The 20,375-nt window shown below is 42.6% G+C and overlaps 1 protein-coding gene across 2 annotated transcripts in view; it reads right to left on the minus strand.

Annotated features, from left to right (window-relative positions):
- fsd1l (fibronectin type III and SPRY domain containing 1-like) overlaps positions 1–18,114 on the minus strand; it is a 96,151-nt gene extending 78,037 nt beyond the window's left edge. For both annotated transcript variants that reach the window (XM_068030299.1, XM_068030300.1), the window contains exons 1-2: positions 18,012–18,114; positions 10,779–10,874 (exon numbers count right to left, since the gene is read on the minus strand). In XM_068030299.1, the coding sequence (XP_067886400.1) occupies positions 10,779–10,874; positions 18,012–18,026 (111 nt within the window). In that variant the 5' untranslated portion in view covers positions 18,027–18,114. The remainder of the gene's footprint in view (positions 1–10,778; positions 10,875–18,011) is intronic.
- Between the last annotated feature and the right edge of the window lie 2,261 nt (positions 18,115–20,375).

The following is a 20,375-nucleotide window of genomic DNA, read 5'->3' on the forward strand; positions in this document are numbered from 1 at the left end:
CTCTCTTAATGCCATCACACATTCCTCTGATGTTTCTGGTGTCGGAGGCCAGCTGAATACGACTGCATAGGTGTTGCCAGTAGTCATTTGCACAGTGCCTGGCTGTTTTGTGCAGCGCTTCTGGCTACTTTCAGTGCTACGGATGTTAACTCACTGGGGGCTTTCTTGTAGTTGAACAGTGCAGTGCACTTAGTGGCTATGACAGGTTCCAGCTCTTCAAAGTGAGATTGAAACCAGTCTGCATTCTGCTTCTCACCTTTGCCAAAGGTTGTCATTGCTGAATCATGGATGACGTCTCTGATGTGGGCCCACTTCGTCTCTGCATCCCCTGCAGGAGTGTTTTGAAGGGCTTTTTCGAGTGAATTTAGAAACTTATGTAACAGTTGTGGATAAAAAATTCTGTTAGTGTTGATGCGCAGGCGGCCCTTCTGCTTGGAGTGATGTAGCTTCTTTGACTAGAGTCTAACCTTTGCTGGGTTAGACCACAGGGAGTGGTCGGTGTCGCAGTCCGCACTGTGGAAGCTGCGTGTGATTTGGACACTGTTCATAGAGACTCGCCTTGTGATGGTGAGGTCCAGCTGGTGCCAACGACGTGACCTTGGGTGTCTCCATGAAACCTGGTGACAAGGTTTAGTATGAAAGAACGAGCTGGTGATGCAGAGGTTGTGATAGGTACACAACACCAGCAGTCTCTGTCCATTCTCGTTCATCCTTCCAATGCCATAGCGCCCAAGGCAGGAGTGCCATGAGTCATGGTCGGCCCCAACCCTGGCATTAAAGTCCCCCAGGCAGGAACAAATGTTCGGTATTAGAAATGCTACTAATGATATTATGGAGTTCCTCGTAGAACTGGTCTTCAACTTCAGGTGAGGAGCAGAGTGTTAGAGCATAGATGCTGAGTAGGTGTACTGGGCCAGAGGCGGTGAGCAGTCGGATGCACAGTATGCGTTCCAAGCCATTTGAAGGTGGCTCCATCATGCTGAGTAAAGAGTTTCTGATGGCAAAGCCCACTCCATGCTGTCTTGGCTCTTCTGGATCCCTACCCTGCCAGTAGAAGGTGTAGTCTTGCTCTCTTAGAGATCCGCTCACAGGGAGGAATGTCTCCTGAAGTGCTGCAACGTCCACATTGAGTCTACTGAGCTCATTGTTAATGATGGCGGTCTTCCAAGAGTCGTTGATTTGTGTAAGGTCTTCCAACAGGCCAGGACACATAGTTCTGTCGTTCCAGCTTGCAAAACGAAGGGCCGGTACCTTCTTTCCTTTTTTTGTCATGCTGTTTGTTGCGGTGTTACAGTCCACTTGTCGGGCAATGACCCTGAGCTCCAAGCATCCATTGAAGCAGGTGGACTGTGGCGGGACAGAACCTTTCTGACCAGGGGCTGCCTGGTTTGAGGCGGGCGGTAGCTGTCCAGTGAGATACGATGAGCTCTCCCACCAACAAAGGCAACCCATGGCGCCCAATCTCAATGCCAATTGAGCTGGACTTATAACCCGTAACTGCTGCCTTCCGTGTTGTTTTGGTTGCTGTGAGACGATTATGGAGCGACCTCTCCATGGCGCATGCCTGGGCAGAATGTATGGAGGTTGTGAGTTTCCCAAGCATCAAAACCCCCTTCTCAGCTATCCTAGTGGAGTCCAAAAGAGTGCAGAGCATGACGTTTGGCTCCGGTATGGCTGTAGGAACTGCTGGAAACATGTCAAAGGTGACATATGACCGTTAGGGTTTACTCCCTTCGCCTTGGTTAGCACAGAAGACTCAAAGGAATTTAGGAGTTACAGCGGAAACATTACTCTCCATGCCAAATGAAAAACCTAATATGTAGTCTACCAGTCCAGGGTTTTACAATGAACTAAAAAAATAAAAACAAATAAAAAAAAAACTAGGCAAGCCAAAGAGAGAATGTCCTGTTCAGTTTTTTTTCCATCATGAAATAAAAAAACATCCCCACCACTTAAAACACTGATATTTAAAACAGCCAGTCGCTTATATTGGATAAAAAACAGTAATCATTTGCATGAATGGAATCATCGTATGATGAATACCATTCGACCCATAATCCCTTTATCGGCTCTTTGAAAGAGCTATACAATAGTTAGAGGTTTCCGGATGACAGAATGGTGAAATAGGCAGAGAATGCAAGTAGACTTCAATGTAAAGTGTGAAGTGATGCCATGTGGGTGGGAAGGCTAATATGGAAAGACAGTATACAATAAAGGGCACAATTTTGAAAAGCAGATGCATAGACACACCTTGGTGTCCATATACACAAATCCTTAAAAGGTGGCACAGCAAGTTGATAAGATGGTGCAAAAACAGATGGATTATTTGGGTTTATAACTAGAGGAGTAGGATATAAAAGCAAATAAATCATGCTAATCTTCATAAATCACTGGTTAGGTCTTAGCTGGGGTTTGGGAACAATTCTTGGAACCACATGAAATGAATCAAAGAAGCACTTTATTTCCAGATTAAATTGAGATGCAGATTCCAGGTTGCCAAGGGAATGGACGCACATCAGCAGTTTAAAATGAAGACTAGAGGCATAGTGCAGAAAGCTTAATTACGCTTCCATATCTATGTGAATAAACCCACCCCACACTCCTTCGCTATGGACTCTCGTTAATCCCTATGAAGGTATGTCACCCAACATTCATAGCAAAAAAAAAATCTCCTATTAAAACTACAGGGTTTTCACCATAGCCCATTCTACCAGTCATTGCACATAAATCTTCAGAGTGCTAAATGTATAGTAATTGAGTATTTTTAATTCTATTTGGGCATTAACTGGGGATTCACTTGTGCATTGATACATAGCAGACTGAAACTGTGGTTGTTTGGAAGTAAATGTTTATAAGCTTTTATTTACAAGATACACATTACAAAGTGTATAAAGATTGGGCTTCAGTTCTATTCTCAGCCTAGCTTTCTAGAATAGAACATGGTAGCAGAGGATAGTTACCTAATGGTGAAAGCGGAAAACTAAGAACATTTTCAGACATTAAACTAAAATCCTAGTGCCATTGTGGAAAAAAAAAGGAAGCAGAAAGCAAGTTTAAAATGTTGGGGTATGATTACCCTCCATTGTTCTCTAGAGTCTGAACCATATGACCATGGATGAATGAAGTGGATATGTGGACATGGGTTATCACTCTACCAAGAGAAAACAAGATTATGGCCTTGGTGCTGTCACTACCTCAAAGAAGTAAAATCAGAGGTATTTTGTGAGATGGATGCTTGTCAGTTGGATTGTGAAGATGATTTGGGCCCAAGAGTTCCTGGATGAAATCTACAAGATAATTTGTTAAATGCCTGAGGCATAAGAACTTCACAGATTTTGGAAAACAGGTGGTCATTGCCATGGAAGAATATATCATGGACTTTAACAGATTGTACAAAAGGTTGAAGAAGTTCAATTTGGGTATCCCTGGATGAGCACTTAAGTTACTGGATTGTGCTAAAGTGTCTCAGATGGACAGGTAACTGGGTCGAACTAGCATTCTTTTCTGAGAAGGGGACTCTGTTGGATCAGATGCCTGCTGCCTTAAAAAGGGGTGTGAAGTGTAGTCGAGGTAGCTGTGGGAGTCGGCACCCTCCCATGCAATCACAGGAGGTGTAACACCTGCTCTTTTACCTCCTCTCTATCCAAGGCCCCAAACAGTCCTTTCAGGTGAAGCAGCGATTTAGTTGTACTTCTTTCAATGTAGTATACTATATGCACTGCTCACAATGTGGTCTCCTCTGCACTGGAGAGGCCAAATGCAGATTGGGCGAACGCTTTGCGGAACACCTCCGCTCAGTCTGAAAACATGACCCCAAGCTTCCGATTGCTTGCCATTTCAACATACCTCCCTGCTCTCATGCCCACATATCTGTCCTGGGCTTGATGCAGCGTTCCAGTGAACATCAACGCAAGCTCGAGGAACAGCATCTCATTCACCGATTAGGCACGCTACAGGCTGCCGGAATGAACATTGAGTTCAATAATTTCAGAGCATGACAGACCCCCCTTTTCATTTTGTTTTTAAAAAAATTTTCGTTTGTTTCATCATTCATTTTCAATGCTGACACAAGACAAGGACAACCTCCAAACGGTGTCTAAGTCTTGATATGACCAGGTGAGAAAGAGGTCTAGGGTTGCCTTTCAGCCTTCGCCTGGTCTTACTGTAACACGGTTTAATTTTAAACAGTGTTTTTAGCTCCCCCTTGGTGAATCCTTGTTCACCGCTTTCCAATTATAAGTCAAAGAAACCAGCACAAACAGGCTTTCTTAGGTTTAAAATTGAAATTTATTAAACTTAAACTCTAGTTCGGTTGACATCTACACACGACGCGCCCACGCTAGCATGCATACGCGATACACACATGCAAATAGAGACAGAAAAGAGAAAAGTAAAGTGGAAAAGTTTGAGGCGATATCTGAAGAGTTGTTGTTGTTACGGTTCTTTGAGCTCACTGTAGAATCCTTGATTGTAGGTAGATCTTGTATTTCGCTGGGGCCCAGTATTATTCTTAAACCTAGTTCGCATTAGGAGACTTTTCTCTCTTGGGCTTCATGTGTCTTCGGTGGATTCAGAGGCTTGAGAGAAAGAGATGGGAGCAGACAGGAGAGAGATCTCCTCAGTCCAGGAGCAAAACAGCTTTCTGCCCAACCTGTTTGTACAAATTTAAAAAACTCACGTTGCCCAGCAGGTTAGTCATATGATTAGCTGGTTTGACCATGTCCGTTTGTGTATTCAGCCATCTTAGCAGTGAACCTGGAATGCTAGCGTCCCCACCTTCAATGCATGGTGATCAAAAGTCCATTGTGGGTTGAATGTCAGGGAATGGCTGCTTTGTCCTTCCAAACACTGTCTGTTACTATGCAAATGCATTTTCTAGCCACAGCTGATCTGTTCAAGTTCTCCCCTCACTCCAGTAACAGTTTAAAATCAATGTTCATGACAAAATAAATGTGCCTCATTCTTGGCAGTTGGGGGCCTAGCATGACAGTCTGTTCAACTTCCTTGCTGCATACAAACAGCTTCTTAGAGAAGGTTCTCCACTAATGAGAATTGAAGAAAGACACACCATTCTTATGGTGGAACGATTAGCAACATGCGTTTAGCATGTTGAAACAAGTACGGTCAGCCGACTCGTATCTTCAATACCATGACCCTCAAAAGGTAACAATATTAGGTCTCGGTGCATATCTTAAAGAGGGCAAGCCAGTCGCATTTGGTTCAAAAAAATGTTGCCAGCACAAGCAAATTACTTCAATATTGAATGAGAAAATCTTGCTTGTCTTTGAGATCACCAGATTCCACACATACTTATTCGGAAAAGGTTCACGGTCGAGACAGATCATAAGCTGCTGGAGATAATCTGTAGAAAACCACTCACAAGTGCATTGTCTCAACTCCAGAGGTTACTCATTAAGATTCAGGTATCACCTGCTACAACCGTAATGTCAGATAGAAACCAAGTTTTCAGATGAGCCTATCAGACACCCTAAGTAGAGTGTCTAACCCTGGCAAGGCACGAGAAATGTTATTTGACTTCCAGGTGGATGAAATCTGCACAAGCTTAATGGGCGTCTATAATGTAGATCTCATGTGCTTCAGTCAAAACAAGAGAAGAGAACTACAGAGAGAAACTTAAGACCCCAAACTCTGAGCTTTATGGCAAACAGTCATAGAGGGTTGGCTTGAGACCATTCAGGAGATCCCAAGAGATCTAACATACTGGCCATAGAGACAAAATCGGTATAACCAATGAAGTATTATTCAAAGGACGCCAAGTACTCATACCAGCGACACTTCAGTCCGATGTACTTGGAAAGCTCCACCAAGGACACATGGGAATAGAGAGGATGAGACGACTTGCCCATGAGTCAGTATTCTGGCTTGGCATCAGCAAGTACATTGACCAGAAGACAAGATCTTGTGATGCGTGTCAGGGACATCAGGCTAGTCAACAAAAAGAGCCTCTCCAACTGCATGACATACCATCGTCATCATGGATCAAGATAGCAACAGATCTCTGTTCTGTGGGCAGAGAAGACTATCACTCCAAATTTCCGACTGAGCAGAAACGTCAAGACACATCAAATACATCAGTGGCTAACACTGTTAGTACCAACTTTATTCTTTTTGGTGCCCCGGTAGAAGTGGTATCCAACAACGGCCCACAATATACCAGAAAACCATTTCAGGCTATGAGAGAACTATGGTCCATCACCCAGATATCCTCATTTGAATGGGATGGCTGAACGTATGGTCAGGACAGTCAAATCGCTGATCAACAAACATTCAGAAACCAAGCAAGATAACCAAGTTGCGTTACTTCAACTTCGCACAACACCATTAGTTTCTGGATTGCCATCACCTGCTGAGATTATGTTTGGTCCACCAGTGAGAACCACACTACCAAGTTACCATCTCACCAGTCATCCTTGATCACAGACTGGTTATATCAGAATAAAGATAAGATGAAAGACACACATGACGTACATGAGGGTGCAGAATTATTGCCACTGGCCAGAAGGTGAGGGTCCTTCATCCACAAGAACAGACATGGATCTCAGGAGAAGTGTCCAAGGTGTGCAAAGAACCACATTTGTGAGGTATCACCACCAAATGGTGCAGTTCTATGAAGGAATCAATCTCATCTCAGGGGACTCTGTTAGCCATGCACAAGGTGAGCAACCAGCATCGCCTACACGTACTAGAGTACGTTTTGCAGACAAAGAGACAACAAGCAACACACTGACAACTGAGGACAATCCTCCCAAACACAATCTCCAGGAGGGGAGGAAGGACAGTTCGAGAACACGCCCACATCATTGTCACAAGGCGTGGTCGAGTCAGCCAACGACCAGAACGCTTCCAAATGTAGACTACACATTGAAGAAGTGTTCCAAATGCTCTTGTTTCTATTTACAAAAATAGAAACATTCAACTGTGTTATAGTTGTTATTTAAGGGAAGGGGAATTTTGTGATAGTGTAGTGTATTTGTTATTAGCATAAACATATTTAAATACATACTATGTATATCACAGGAAGTGATGTAATATCACGTGATTCAGTTCTCCTACACAGTTAGTACGTGTAAGCTGAAACAACAGCAAGTCTCTATTAAAGCTTGGTGTTCTAAACCTTTATGCCTACCCTTCAGCTTCATTTGTATTAATCTAGAAAGAGATAAAACAATAATACTTTTCAGAGAGAAGTGTTTCTGAAACCAGCGAAAGAGGCAGCAGATGCAGAAGGAAAACTATGGAAACTAAACAAGTAACTTTATGGCCTAAATGAGACTTCCAGGATCTGGTATTTTTCTGTGAGTTCCGTTTTGCTGAAAATAGGCTGTGTTCAACTAAAAGCGTCCGGCAATGTTTTAGTGCTATCAAAGGAAAAATTTCAGGCATCTTCATGATGCACGTTGATGATTTCTTAGGGGGTGGTAATTTGAGGTATGTGTTGTCAACAAGATTAGAGTATTACAGTAGAATTTATAACTGGGTCTCAGGCTTGTGGGGTTCAAATATATTGATTTAGATATTAAGCAAAGTAGGTCTGGTATAACTTTAAATCAACTATCCTATTTAGAGAGTGTCACTCCCATCCCAGTTAATTGTACTAAGTCATCATGTTGTTATAATTAAAGAGACAGAGCAATTGTGAAGCTTGATCAGTCAGCTGAACTGGTTGTGAACTTAGACTGGACCAGATGTTAGTTTTGCTGTGTTGGAGTTAAGTACTACAATGAAACACGCTTTAAAGGCAAATAAAAATCTGGATAAATGCACAATTATGCAACTCGAAGAACATGAAGCTTTGCATGCTAATCTTCCCGATGGGTATTCCAGTGCAGCTTCTTTCAAAGTAGTTCTTAAGGGTGAGAATGTTGTCCTTTAGCTTGGAAAGCTAAGCAAATAAAGATGGTTGTTCGAAGTACTCTGGCTGCCGAAACACTGGCTCTTGTCAACTGTTCTGAGTGAGATTCTGTACAATGGGCATACTGAAGCTAGTAAACTCTTTAAATGTTATGTAGATAATTGCTCATTGTGGGATAATGTGCACTCTATGAGAACAGAGTGAGAAGAGGTTATGGATTGACATTGATGGCGAGAAACAAATGCTGGATAGAAAGGACATCTCTAAAATTAAATGGTTGGATTCAAGCCAATAACTGTCAGATTGTAGATGCATTTCCTTTAGTGAAACAAAGACATTGTTAAGGGTCTGAGAGGAGGCATAGCTCACAATGTAATGCTTTTTACAGAATATGGAAGTCAATTTAATTTAAAAAAATCTTTGGTTATACATAGGAAGTCTAACTTTTGAGAAAGAAGGGATTCTGTTAATTATATAGTAATCGAGTATTTAATTGCATTCTGGTAGTGGGCACTAACTGGTGCTCCTCTATATAGGAGCAGATTGAAAATGTTGGGTTTGGAGGTACATGATTATAATATCGTTACGACTGAGGCGGGAGGAGTGCATTGTTTATTCTAGTTCCACTTCTCCACAGGTCGCAACATATGTTTAAAATTTTCCCACTTACTGATATGGCCAATCATATACTATTTTTTCCCAGAATAAAACACTAACCAGGTTTCTTTAATGAACAAAATTATCAGATTATAAAACAAGTCTTAAACAATAATGAAGTAAAGTATAAACACAGATTAAAATTTTAAACACACACACACACACAAACCAGAAAAATAAAAGGGATTTTTGTTTAGAGCTCTGTTACAGACAAAAAAAGGCTTGGGCTGAATATTTGCCCATTCTTGAAGAAACAGATGAGATACATTGTGTTCCAAAATTGGCATACAGTCTGGCCTCCGAGTACACGGATAGGTCACAGGGATCTTTTAGAACAGTTCTTTTCAGGAGGCATTGAGAATTAATTTAGCAGGCTTTTCTTCAAAGACAGGAGACACGATGGACTTGGGGTCTTTTAGAGGGGTGCTGGAAAGCTGAGCTGGGTTGTGGTTAAACAGTTCATTCTCAACTCCAAACAACTCAAAAGTAAAGCTGGAAACAGAAAGTCCACCTTCTGACCTGACACTTCTCTGCACACATCTTCCCCAATTACCAGGGTATCTGTTCTATTTTAAACTTGAGTCATGTGACAACCAGTAAATGTTGTCAAACAAGTCCTTTCAGTGTTCTCTTGATGACCCTCTTGAAAAAATACCTGATTCAACATTTTTTTCAGTTTGACTATGAATTCTCAAAAAAATATATATATTTTTAACAAAAACAGAAGCACTTTTGTAGCAATATGAATCTCTAAATAAAAGCTTATCAAGTGCATAAAGTTTGGGCTCTAGTTCTATCCTTCACTGCCTGGCTTGCTAGAATAGAAAAGTTTGAACGTGCCCGCTATAATTAATGGGAGCTGTATTTATTATACTACTGTTGCCAAATGGGGATGAGTTACACGGAAAACATCAAGAAAGGGGGGGGGGGGGGAATCTCAAACTATTAAATGGTCTAGTTAAGGTAGAACCAGAATGTTACTTCAAAGCATGTTAAGAAAACTGGACTCAAGCATGCAACTATGCATGCAACTATAAAGTGAAGTAAATTTAGAACAGGTAACAGGAAAAATGTCAAGCCGGAAACATTTGGAACACTACCAGCAAAATAAGAGTTAAAAACATTATGGTACAGTATTGAGTTTAAGTTAAATTCAATAAATCTGAAATGAAAAAGGTACATCATAAATGGTGACCATTAAACTTAGGGATTGTTGTAAAAGCTCATCTGACTCATTAATGTCCTTTAGATTAGGAAATCTGTTGTCCTTACCCAGTCTGGCCTTGTTTTGACTCCAGACCCATGGTTGACTCTTAATTGCCCTGTGAAATGGCCTAGCAAGTCTCAGTTGTACTTAAGGTGGCAGCTCATCACCTTCTTGAGGTAACTAGGGATGGGCTTAAATACTGACCTTTCCAGCGACACCCACATCTGTGAATGAATAAAAAGTGAGATACCATAATGATAGTATTTGAGCTACAATAGCTTCATTGGTTTTTCCTCTGGTGTGGCCATTTGTCCCAGGCATCTGCAGACGTTGAGATCCTTTTTATACAGTTAGAGCTTGCACTGTTTTTTAGTCAGCAACATCATTCAAAATGCAAATGTCTCCCTCTTTACTGCTACCAGGTTTTAATGTTAAAAAAACATGGTGAGTTCATAGAAAGGTCAATTAAGAGGCTGCAGACATTTGGCTCTGCCCTTGCGTTTTTGGAAAGTTCCTTTGTTTCTTCACACTTGTCTTTGAAGTGTGACACGAAGTTAATTGTGACAACTGAAATGTCAGAGAGGTAACAAAGGACAGAAAATGCACACTGCAGGCACTGCAGCATTCCTAGGAATTAAAGGTACATATTTAGTTGGTAACATGCTTAAGTGACACTGCTAGTTGTTGCAAAAATATCAATTGGAAGGCCAGGTTTTTGAGAAAGGCTGAGGCCTCAAAGTAAAACCTTACTGAAAGCACTCAAAGAAACAAAAGATGGTGTAATCGTATTATTGTGAAATATGCAAATTTAGTTTAAGCTTTTTTGGAAGTCGGGCATGAGAACACCTTGTCAAAAAGTATTCAGCAATTTGTTTAGTTCATCTTTTACTTTCTAATAGATTTGCAATTACCAAGTTCCACATAGACAATTAAATGGAAGAAATATGAATGGCGAGGAAAAGCATTTGAATGAGCCAATCAAGTGCATATGAGTTTACATTTCAGAACAGTTGAATAATCCAACATATGAAGTATTATTACCTGAACATTTTTCAAAGTATGGTTCAACGTTTCAATGAAATTCTGTATTTCATCATCTTTGTTTGCCAATGTTGTGATAATTCTTTGCAATGCTTCCTACAACAAAGAAAAATATGTTAGCCACCTAACAAAATGACATTCTATACATGAATGAATACCAATGTTGTATTCGATGTAGTGATGGAAGTTTATCATGTTACGGCTTTATATGCATATTAGGTAGATATATGTTCTACATGTAAAGGCCCCTCACTATTTTCCAGGATTAAGAATATATGACTGAACAACAAGAGTAGACCACTCAACCCCTCGAGCCTGCTTCGCTATTCAATACAATAAGGGCTGATCGTTTCCCTAAACTTTAACTTTCCTGCCTGCTCCCCATACCCCTCTATTCCCTCAGAGATCAAAAAATAAACCGGAGTCTTGAAAATACTCAACAATCGAGCATCAATAACCCTCTGGAATATACAATTCCAAAGATTCACAACCCTTTGAGTGAAGAAATTTCTCCGCATCTAAGCCTTATGAGGCTGTGCCCCATGTTTTAAATTTCCCAGCCAGGGGAAACAACCTTTCAGTATGTACCCTGTGAAGCCCCTCCACAATCTTGCATGTTTCAATGAGATCACCTCTCATTCTTAACTCCAGTGAGTACAGGCCCAATTTACTCAGTCTATCATAGGACAACTCTCATCCCAGGAACTAATCCAGTGAACCATCGCTTAGTCTATCATAGGACAACTCTCATCCCAGGAACAAATCCAGTGAACTATCGCTGTACCACCTCCAAGGCAAGTATATCCTTCCTTAGATATGGAGACCAAAACTGAACACATCACCCCAGGTGTGGTCTCATGAAAGCCTTATGCAATTGTAGTAAGACTTCCTTATTCTTTTACTGCAATCCCCTTGCAATAAAGGCCAGCATGCCATTTGCCTTCCTAACTGCTTGCTGTACCTGCATGCTAACTTTGTGTTCCTTGTAGGTGTACACCAAGGCCTCACTGAACATCAAATTTAAAAGTTTCATACCTTTTAGAAATATCCTATTACTACTAGTGAATAACCTCACACTTCCCCACATGATAATCCATCTGGCACCTTGTTGTCCACTCACTTAACTTGTCTATATCTCTTTGCAGCCTCCCTCCTCACAGCTTACACTCCCACCTAATAACATGCAGTAGAACCAACTCGGGATAAAGCTACCTTAGGTCCAGCGTTGTGCAATGAGGCAAGTTCAATTAGTAATTTCATGGTAAAAGATCCTCTGAGGGAAAAAATAAGTGTTCATAATACAAGTGAATTCCATATTAAGTTTGAAAGCAACAAACTCCAGTCCCAAACAAAAATCTTAAACAAAGCTATTTACATAGGCATGAGGGGAGAGCTGGCTAAGGTCGATTGGGTTAATAGACTAAAAGGTATGGCTCTAAACAAACAGTGGGAAACATTTAAAGAAACAATTCAAAATGTTCAACAAAAACTTAGCAAGAAAGATCGATCCAAAGCTTACTAGGGGAGTTAAGGGTAGTATTAGATTAAAAGAGGCTTATAATGTTGCAAAGAATGGTAGTAAGCCATAGTAGATTGGCAGTGTTTTAGAAACCAGCAAAAATCCAAAGTTGATTGAGGGGGAAGAGAGTAAACTGATGAAAGGTCACAGACCTGAAATGTTAACTCTGCTTTTCTGTCCACAAATGCTGCCTGACCTGCTGAGTATTTCTAGCACTTATTTCAGATTTCCAGCATCTGCAGTATTTTGCTTTTATGATACTGGAGAGTAAACTAGCCGGGAACATAAAAGCAGATAATAGCTTTTCTACGTAAATAAAAAGGAAAGTAGTTAAATATGGGGAATAAGGAAATGGCTGGGACGGTGAACAAATATTGTGTTAAGATTTTTGTTTGGGACTGGAGTATGTTGCTTTCGAAATTGATATGGAATTCAATTTTATGATCACTTTTACCATGAGATTGCTAATCAAATCCACCTCATTGCCCAAACTAGATCTAAAATAGCGTTATCCCTAGTTGGTTCCACCACATACTGTTGCAGGAAACTTGTCACAAAAGCATTCTACAAATACATCCTCCAGACTACCTTTGCCAATTTGATCTGTCCAAGCTACAAAAGATTAAAGTCACCCACAATCATTACATTACCTTTGTTACATGCTCCAATTATTTTTTGCTTAATGCTCTGTCCAACAGTACAACTACTGTTAGGGGTGCTCTCAACTACTCCCACCAGCATTTTCTGATCTCCATTCATACTGATTCTACTTGATTCTTACCAAAGTCACAAATGACTGTGATTTCTAACAAACGTAAACTTTCCCTCCTCGTCTTTCTCCACCTGTCTGTAGCCTTTGCCACAGCTACCACCACCAACCACCTCCAATGCCTCTCCACTGTCGTCCAGCACGGTGGGATGCTCTCACCTATACCATTCTTATATAACTGTAGCCAGAGAATCACTTGAAATGGCTTCTTTTCCTGTCCCATGCCATTTTTCTGGTGTCCCCCAAGGATCTATCTTTGGACCTCTCATTTCTCATCTTCTCACTGCCCCTTGGTGACATCATCTGAAAGCACAGCATTAGTTTTCACATGTATGCTGATGGCACTCAGTTCTACCTCACCACCACTTCTTGTGACTCTTTCAAATGTTGCTAAATTATCAGACTGCTTTCTTCAACATCCAGTACTGGATGGGCAAAAATTTTTTCCAATTAAATATTGGGAAGACTGAAGTCATTGTTTTTGGTCGCCGCTCCAAACTCCATTCCCTATCTACTGACTCCATCCCTCTCCCTAGCAACAATCCGAGATTAAGCCTTGTTGTTGAGATTAAGCAAGGTTGTTCACAACCTTGATGCCACATTTGACCCTGAGATGAGCTTCCAACTTCGTATTCGTGCCATCATTAAGACTTCCTATTTTCACCACCATAGCATTGCCCGACTTCGTCCCTGTCTCAGCTCTTCTGCTGTTGAAACTGTGTTACCTCTAGACTTGACTATTCCAATACACTCCTGGCTGGTGTCCCACATTCTGCTCTTTGTAAACTTGAGGTCATCCTAAACTCTGCTGCCCATATTTTAACTTGCACCAAGTCTCGTTCCCCTATCACCCCTATGCTCACTGACCTACATTGGCTCCGAGTCAAGCAAGTCTGAATTTTAAAATTCTCATCCTTGTTTTCAAATCACTCCATGACTTCGCTCCTCCCCAACTCTGTAATCTCCTCCAGCCCTATAACACTCCATGATATCTGTGTTCCTCTAATTCTGGCCTCTTGTGCATCCCCGATTTTAATTGTTCCATCATTGGTGGACGCACCTTCAGTTTCCTAGGCCCCAAGCTCTGGAATACCCTCCCTACACCTCTCTGCCTCTCAACCTTCCTTTCCTCCTTTAAGAAACTCCTTAAAACCTAACTCTTTGACCAAGCTTTTGATCAACTGATCCAATATCTCCTTCTGTGGCTCGGTGTCATGCTTTAATAATGCTCCTGTAAAGCACCTTGGGACATTTTGTTGCATTAAAGGCACTATATAAATACAAGTTTTGTTACTTCCTGATCTTCTGAGCCAAGATCCTCTCAATAATATCCTTATGTCATCCTTTACGATCAGGGCTATTCCTCTTCCTTTACCATTCTGTCTTTTCAAAATGTTGTGTACCCTAGGATATTTATTTTCCAATCTTGGTCACCTTGTAACCATGTCTCTATAATGATGATTAGATCTAAACCAATAATCTCTATGTGCCACTCGTTCATCCACCTTATTACAAACACTTCATGCATTCAGTTAAAGAGGCTTTAACTTATTTTTACTATTATTCTTTGCATGGACCAGCTTCGCTGCTACACGATTGCTATGAAACTCTGTCCCTTCCATTCCCACTCTGCTTATCTTTACCCAACTTACTACATTGTTCTATTACTTTGACTTTTCTCTTTAGATTTCTAAATTTCCCTTCATCAGATCCCTCCCCTAATTGATAGTTTCCATTGAAGCATGTTTATTTTTAAACAGCTTCTAGAGGATTACCTATGGCTTGTCTCAGCGTCCCAGAGATACTGTTTCTAATAATGTTGTATGATGGAATGCACCGGTTGATTTTGTAATCTAGCAAACATCCCACAGTCCCACACCACTCCTCTGGATAAAAGGCAATGGTTTAGTACTCAGCATCAATGCTTGCTCTTGCACCTTTTTCCTGGGTCATTTTTTAAAAATTATTCTTTCATGGAATGTGGGCATCACTGGCAATGCCAGCATTCGTTGCCCATCCTTAATTACTCTTGAACTGAGTGGCTTGCTAGACTATTTCAGAGGGCAGTTAAGAGTCAATCACATTGCTGTGGGTCTGGAGTTGCATGTGGGTCTGGAGTTGCATGTAGGCCTGACCAGGTAAGGGCAGCAGATTTCCTTCCCTAAAGGACATTAGCAAACCAGATAGGTTTCTTTTTTTATGACAATCGATGATAGTAATGGTGCCATGAAACTGAGGCTAGCTTTCAATTCCAGATTTTTATGAACTGAATTTAAATTACACCAGCTGCCATGGTGGAATTTGAACCCATGTCCCCAGAGCATTAGGCACGGTCTTCTGGATTACTAGTCCATTACCACACCACCACCATCTCCCGCTGCAGAGCGGGCTGGGGAGCTCTCACCCCATCGCCAGCAACAGCGGGGTCTGAGCCCATAGCGAGACAGAGGAGCTCGGTCACCCCCAACTCCCAGCCCCCAGTAGTGAAGGTGCAATCACTCTGCAACTATGGTCCTTTGACCCCAGTCCGGTATCTATTGTTACTAACTGCATTTGCTCATCATTGAATTTGATTTATAAAATTCACCAAATCACTTAACTGCCTTTAAAAAAAAACATGAGCGCATGAGTAAAACTTCCTTAGTGTCGGGATTGGCAACAGAATAAATAGGTAAGTCAGCTCCATTGAATTATGTGCAAAAAATAATAAAATCTGTAACAAAACAAGTTCACCCCTCTGGCATTATAACCACAGACCTGCACCCGCCATGCCCAGTGAGCTGCTACAGCGACATTAGATACACAGTTACAGGTCAAAACTGACAAGAGATAAAACTAGATTCTTCAGAAATAAGAAGTGTCGTTTTCCAAACTATGTTTACAAAATAGAGCTGAGGTATTGAAGAGTCAAGTTTCTTTGTCATGTTACACAAATAACAAGCATTCTCCCTCCCATACAGACATACTTTGGCCACCTTTACATTCCTTTTTACTCCACTTAATTCCCCCTTTTGAAGTGGTTCTGCTCCCCACATGCATGCTAAGTGCTGAGAGCAAGAATGAAGAGACTCACCCAGGAAAGAGTTTGATGGCCAGAATACTGAAGTGGACAGCTTTCAGCCACTTCAGATCAACACAGACATTGCCAGTCTTACTCTCCCTGATCTTTTCAACTCCCCTACATGCCTGCAGTTTTTTTTGTACCTCAAGCCCTATGCAAAGGGAAAGGACAGACTGTCACATGTAGAAAGTGCCAACGACACCCACATCCAATCACCAACAGCAGAGCAAATTTTAAACTCCGTCCAAACAGTGGATCTAACCATATCCTCTGAATCTTAAAAGGGAAGCTTTGACTGCCAAATTGCACCGTTACCAATATCACATCGACAGACTAAAGATTTGTCAATCTGCCAATCCACTAATCCTGCAAATGCTCTCGTCACAGTGGGTTGAATCAGACAGCAGTCACGCTATTTTCGGCTCCGACTACATAGAGGCTTTCGCGCAGATACTGAAAAAAATCGCCTTTGATACAGGATTCCTTTCCAATCCTAATGCTCCAAAATATCAAAAAAGCTCTGCTACACGCCCCTTTTTAATACATCTTGTCTCTAACTTCTTGCTCAGCAACAATGAAAGTCTAAAAAGGTCTTAAAAGATTCGCCCTCAAATGACTGTAAAAACGTCTGTAGAATTTACTTCCAGAAAAAGTAATATTGTTTCCCATGGAAGCTAGTTTGTAATATTTCGACACGGACATATACTTACTTAAGGATACAATGTAAGCACACACTGCAACAAACGAATCGTAACTCAGCCAACACCCTACATTAATCCCAATATTGATTTTACTGCAAGTCCAGTATTCAGCAATAACTGCCAAAGCCGGTCAGGATGGACGTCGCTAACACATCACAGTGATGCAGTATTTTCATTCCTCCGCCACAACCTGCTTAACCAAACTCAGCCCCCATCCCATCCATTTCCCCTCCCAAACCTGAACGCAATATCAAAGGCTTGTACAATCCTCAGGGCAAATGAACGAGGGCTGGAAATAGCCCGCAGAGACTTTAACCAAACTGAATTAACTAAAATCAAAATAACTCAATAAATACATCAAACACTAAACTAAAGGGGAGAAATCTACAAGAAGCCGAATGCCTCCGATTATCTTGTTGCTGTTGTGTGATGCAGCAGGCCGGGGAGAAGCTGCAGCCCTTGTGGGGGCTTGGGGCCAGGCTGGGTTGGGGGTGAAGCTGCGGCCCGGGTTGGGGGTGAAGCTGCGGCCCGGGTTGGGGGTGAAGCTGCGGCCCGGGTTGGGGGTGAAGCTGCGGCCCGGGTTGGGGGTGAAGCTGCGGCCCGGGTTGGGGGTGAAGCTGCGGCCCGGGTTGGGGGTGAAGCTGCGGCCCGGGTTGGGGGTGAAGCTGCGGCCCGGGTTGGGGGTGAAGCTGCGGCCCGGGTTGGGGGTGAAGCTGCGGCCCGGGTTGGGGGTGAAGCTGCGGCCCGGGTTGGGGGTGAAGCTGCGGCCCGGGTTGGGGGTGAAGCTGCGGCCCGGGTTGGGGGTGAAGCTGCGGCCCGGGTTGGGGGTGAAGCTGCGGCCCGGGGGCTGGGTTGGGGGTGAAGCTGCGGCCCGGGGGCTGGGTTGGGGGTGAAGCTGCGGCCCGGGGGCTGGGTTGGGGGTGAAGCTGCGGCCCGGGGGCTGGGTTGGGGGTGAAGCTGCGGCCCGGGGGCTGGGTTGGGGGTGAAGCTGCGGCCCGGGGGCTGGGTTGGGGGTGAAGCTGCGGCCCGGGGGCTGGGTTGGGGGTGAAGCTGCGGCCCTGCCTGGAACTCACAGAGCTCCTGTCCCTTACTATGGACTCATATACTGCTGGCGATGGAGTCGGAAGGCTCCAAAGTCCGGCTCACCTCTTTCTCAGAAGCAGACAGGAGACCAGGCACTTACCCGCTGCGAGTCCATGGAAGCAGTGAAGCCTCCCGGCCGCCCCTAACAGTGACCCCGAAGACAAGGAGACACCCGACCCTAACCACAGACCCAGTGGACCACCCTGCTGCGCATGCGCATCAACCGGCGGCACAGCGCAAGATATTAATATTAATGAGGGCTGTGCGACGTCACAATCAGTGACGTCACAAGCGCGCTCCCTGCGCCGTGTGCTTTTCACTTGAACTGTGCAGGCGTCAAAAAGCTGCCGACTAAAAACTCTTGTGTAATACTTACAGCAATTTGTGGCGAGGAAGAGATTGCCATTGAGTTGGCAAATGACGGCTCAACCTCAGCCCACCCGTTATTTTTAAGAACCTACCGGATTTCTACATTGGAGTCAAATTAAGCTCTCTGCAGAAAATCTGCACTGATATTTTACAGCGTGAGAACCCTTTACTGTTGCGATAATTGCTAATGCAATTCCAATCAATCTCCCCGGCCCAGAAGGGGAGCAATTTAAACTGTTGAGTCTCACTCCCGCATATAGAATCATAGATACAGCACTGAATCAGGACCTTCGGCTCACCGAGTCCACGCTGACCGTCAACCACCCATTTATACCAATCCTACATTAATCCCATATTCCCTACCACATCCCCACCTTCCCTCAATTCTCCTACCACCTACCTACACTAGGGGCAATTTACAGTGGCCAATTTACCTATCAACCTGCAAGTCTTTGGCTGTGGGAGGAAACCAGAGCACCCGGCGGAAACCCACACAGTCATAGGGAGAACTTGCAAACTCCGCACAGGCAGTACCCAGAACCGTACCCGGGTCGCTGGAGCTGTGAAGCTGTGGTGCTAACCACTGTGCCACTGTGCCGTAGTAAATTATTCTTAGAGATTTTTAAAATCGTAAATTTTACATTTAATTTTTTATCACTTTTCATTTCTGTCTCTTTTCTCTCTCTTAATTCAATGTTTCCCTTTTTATTTGTCTTTCTGTACCTGACTTGATCCTTAAGTCACCCTCCTTCTCCATTCCTCAGTTTCTTTCTCAATCTTTAAATCTCATTGGCCCGGATTTTGCAGTCAGCAGCAAAGCAAAAGCACTCACCTCCAGCCTCAAAGAAAGTTGCCCACAAAAATCTGGCGATTTCTGTGGTATGGTTTTCCTCTTTCCTGATGACAGTTTAAATTGGCACCAAGTCAAGGGGATCTCCAGGTATGCAGTAGTAGTGATGTCAGCAAGCAGATGAGCGGCAAATCACACTGAAGTATTCACACACAGCAAACTAAGTAAAGTTAAAAGCACTTAACATCTAAGCTTTTAAAGTAAATTTTCAAATAGAGAAATAAATGATTATAAATAAAAACAGAAAGTGCTGGAAATACTCAGCAGATCTGGCAGCATCTGTGGATTCTGAAGAAGAGTCAGATCTCATGTGAGATATTAACTCTGTTACTCTCTCCACAGATGCTGCTAGACCTGCTGAGTAAGTCCATCACTTTCCATTTTTATTTCAGATTCCCAGCATCCGCAGTATTTTGCTTTTATTTAAATAAATGGTTATGATTGGATTAAGATCGAAGCTAAAACAAAGATAATGGATTTTTTTATTATTATGCAGACATCTGATATTCCACAAATATAAAATTAGCTTCTCAGGGCCCGTGAGAGTGCTTAGCAGTAATTATGAAGTTGGTGCACCATTAAAAACCCAGTTACACCTCATTCAACAAGGCATAACTTTTTCAAGGGTTTTTACAATGAGACTAATAGCGTGAGAGTGGGCATTCTCACAAATTCAATTGATTTCCCATTGATTGCAATCTGCGGGTGCCTCAACAGCGCACCCTCTGGAAAAGCATAGTATCACTGACAGCAATATCTAGAGTTCGGCATTATTCTGAATCTGTACAGACTCCAGACGTTGTTGTCAGTTTCTGAGGAGTAATAATGGCAAACGCAGATTGGTTATGGCTTATTGCTTAGGGAAATAGACTGGTGGTCACTAAGGTGCCAGATGTCCCATTACCCTTGCTGTTCTATTATCAGGAACTTAATGGCAAAAGTTTTTTGAGCTGAAGGGTGAAGGAAAAAGTTCAACTCATGGAGTATGTTAAGAAATGCCCTACTCCAGCAGAATCTAGGCCCAAACTTTAAATATTGACACACGGATTGCCTCGACCTGGTAGAAATAGAACCACCACAAGTGTGATTTCTGCTCCAGCCCCAACAAAGTTACAACCTCCAGTTTCAGTGTTTAGTGTGATTTTGTAGGTCCCTTTGCCTGCTAGGAGGGTCTTAGTTAAGCGGTTGGTGACAAATATACCTGGTATTGGCTATTGAATTGTAAAATCAAGGTGTCTGCCTCCA

The sequence above is a fragment of the Heterodontus francisci genome, chromosome 4 (assembly GCF_036365525.1).
Source record: "Heterodontus francisci isolate sHetFra1 chromosome 4, sHetFra1.hap1, whole genome shotgun sequence".
Classification (NCBI taxonomy): domain Eukaryota; kingdom Metazoa; phylum Chordata; class Chondrichthyes; order Heterodontiformes; family Heterodontidae; genus Heterodontus; species Heterodontus francisci.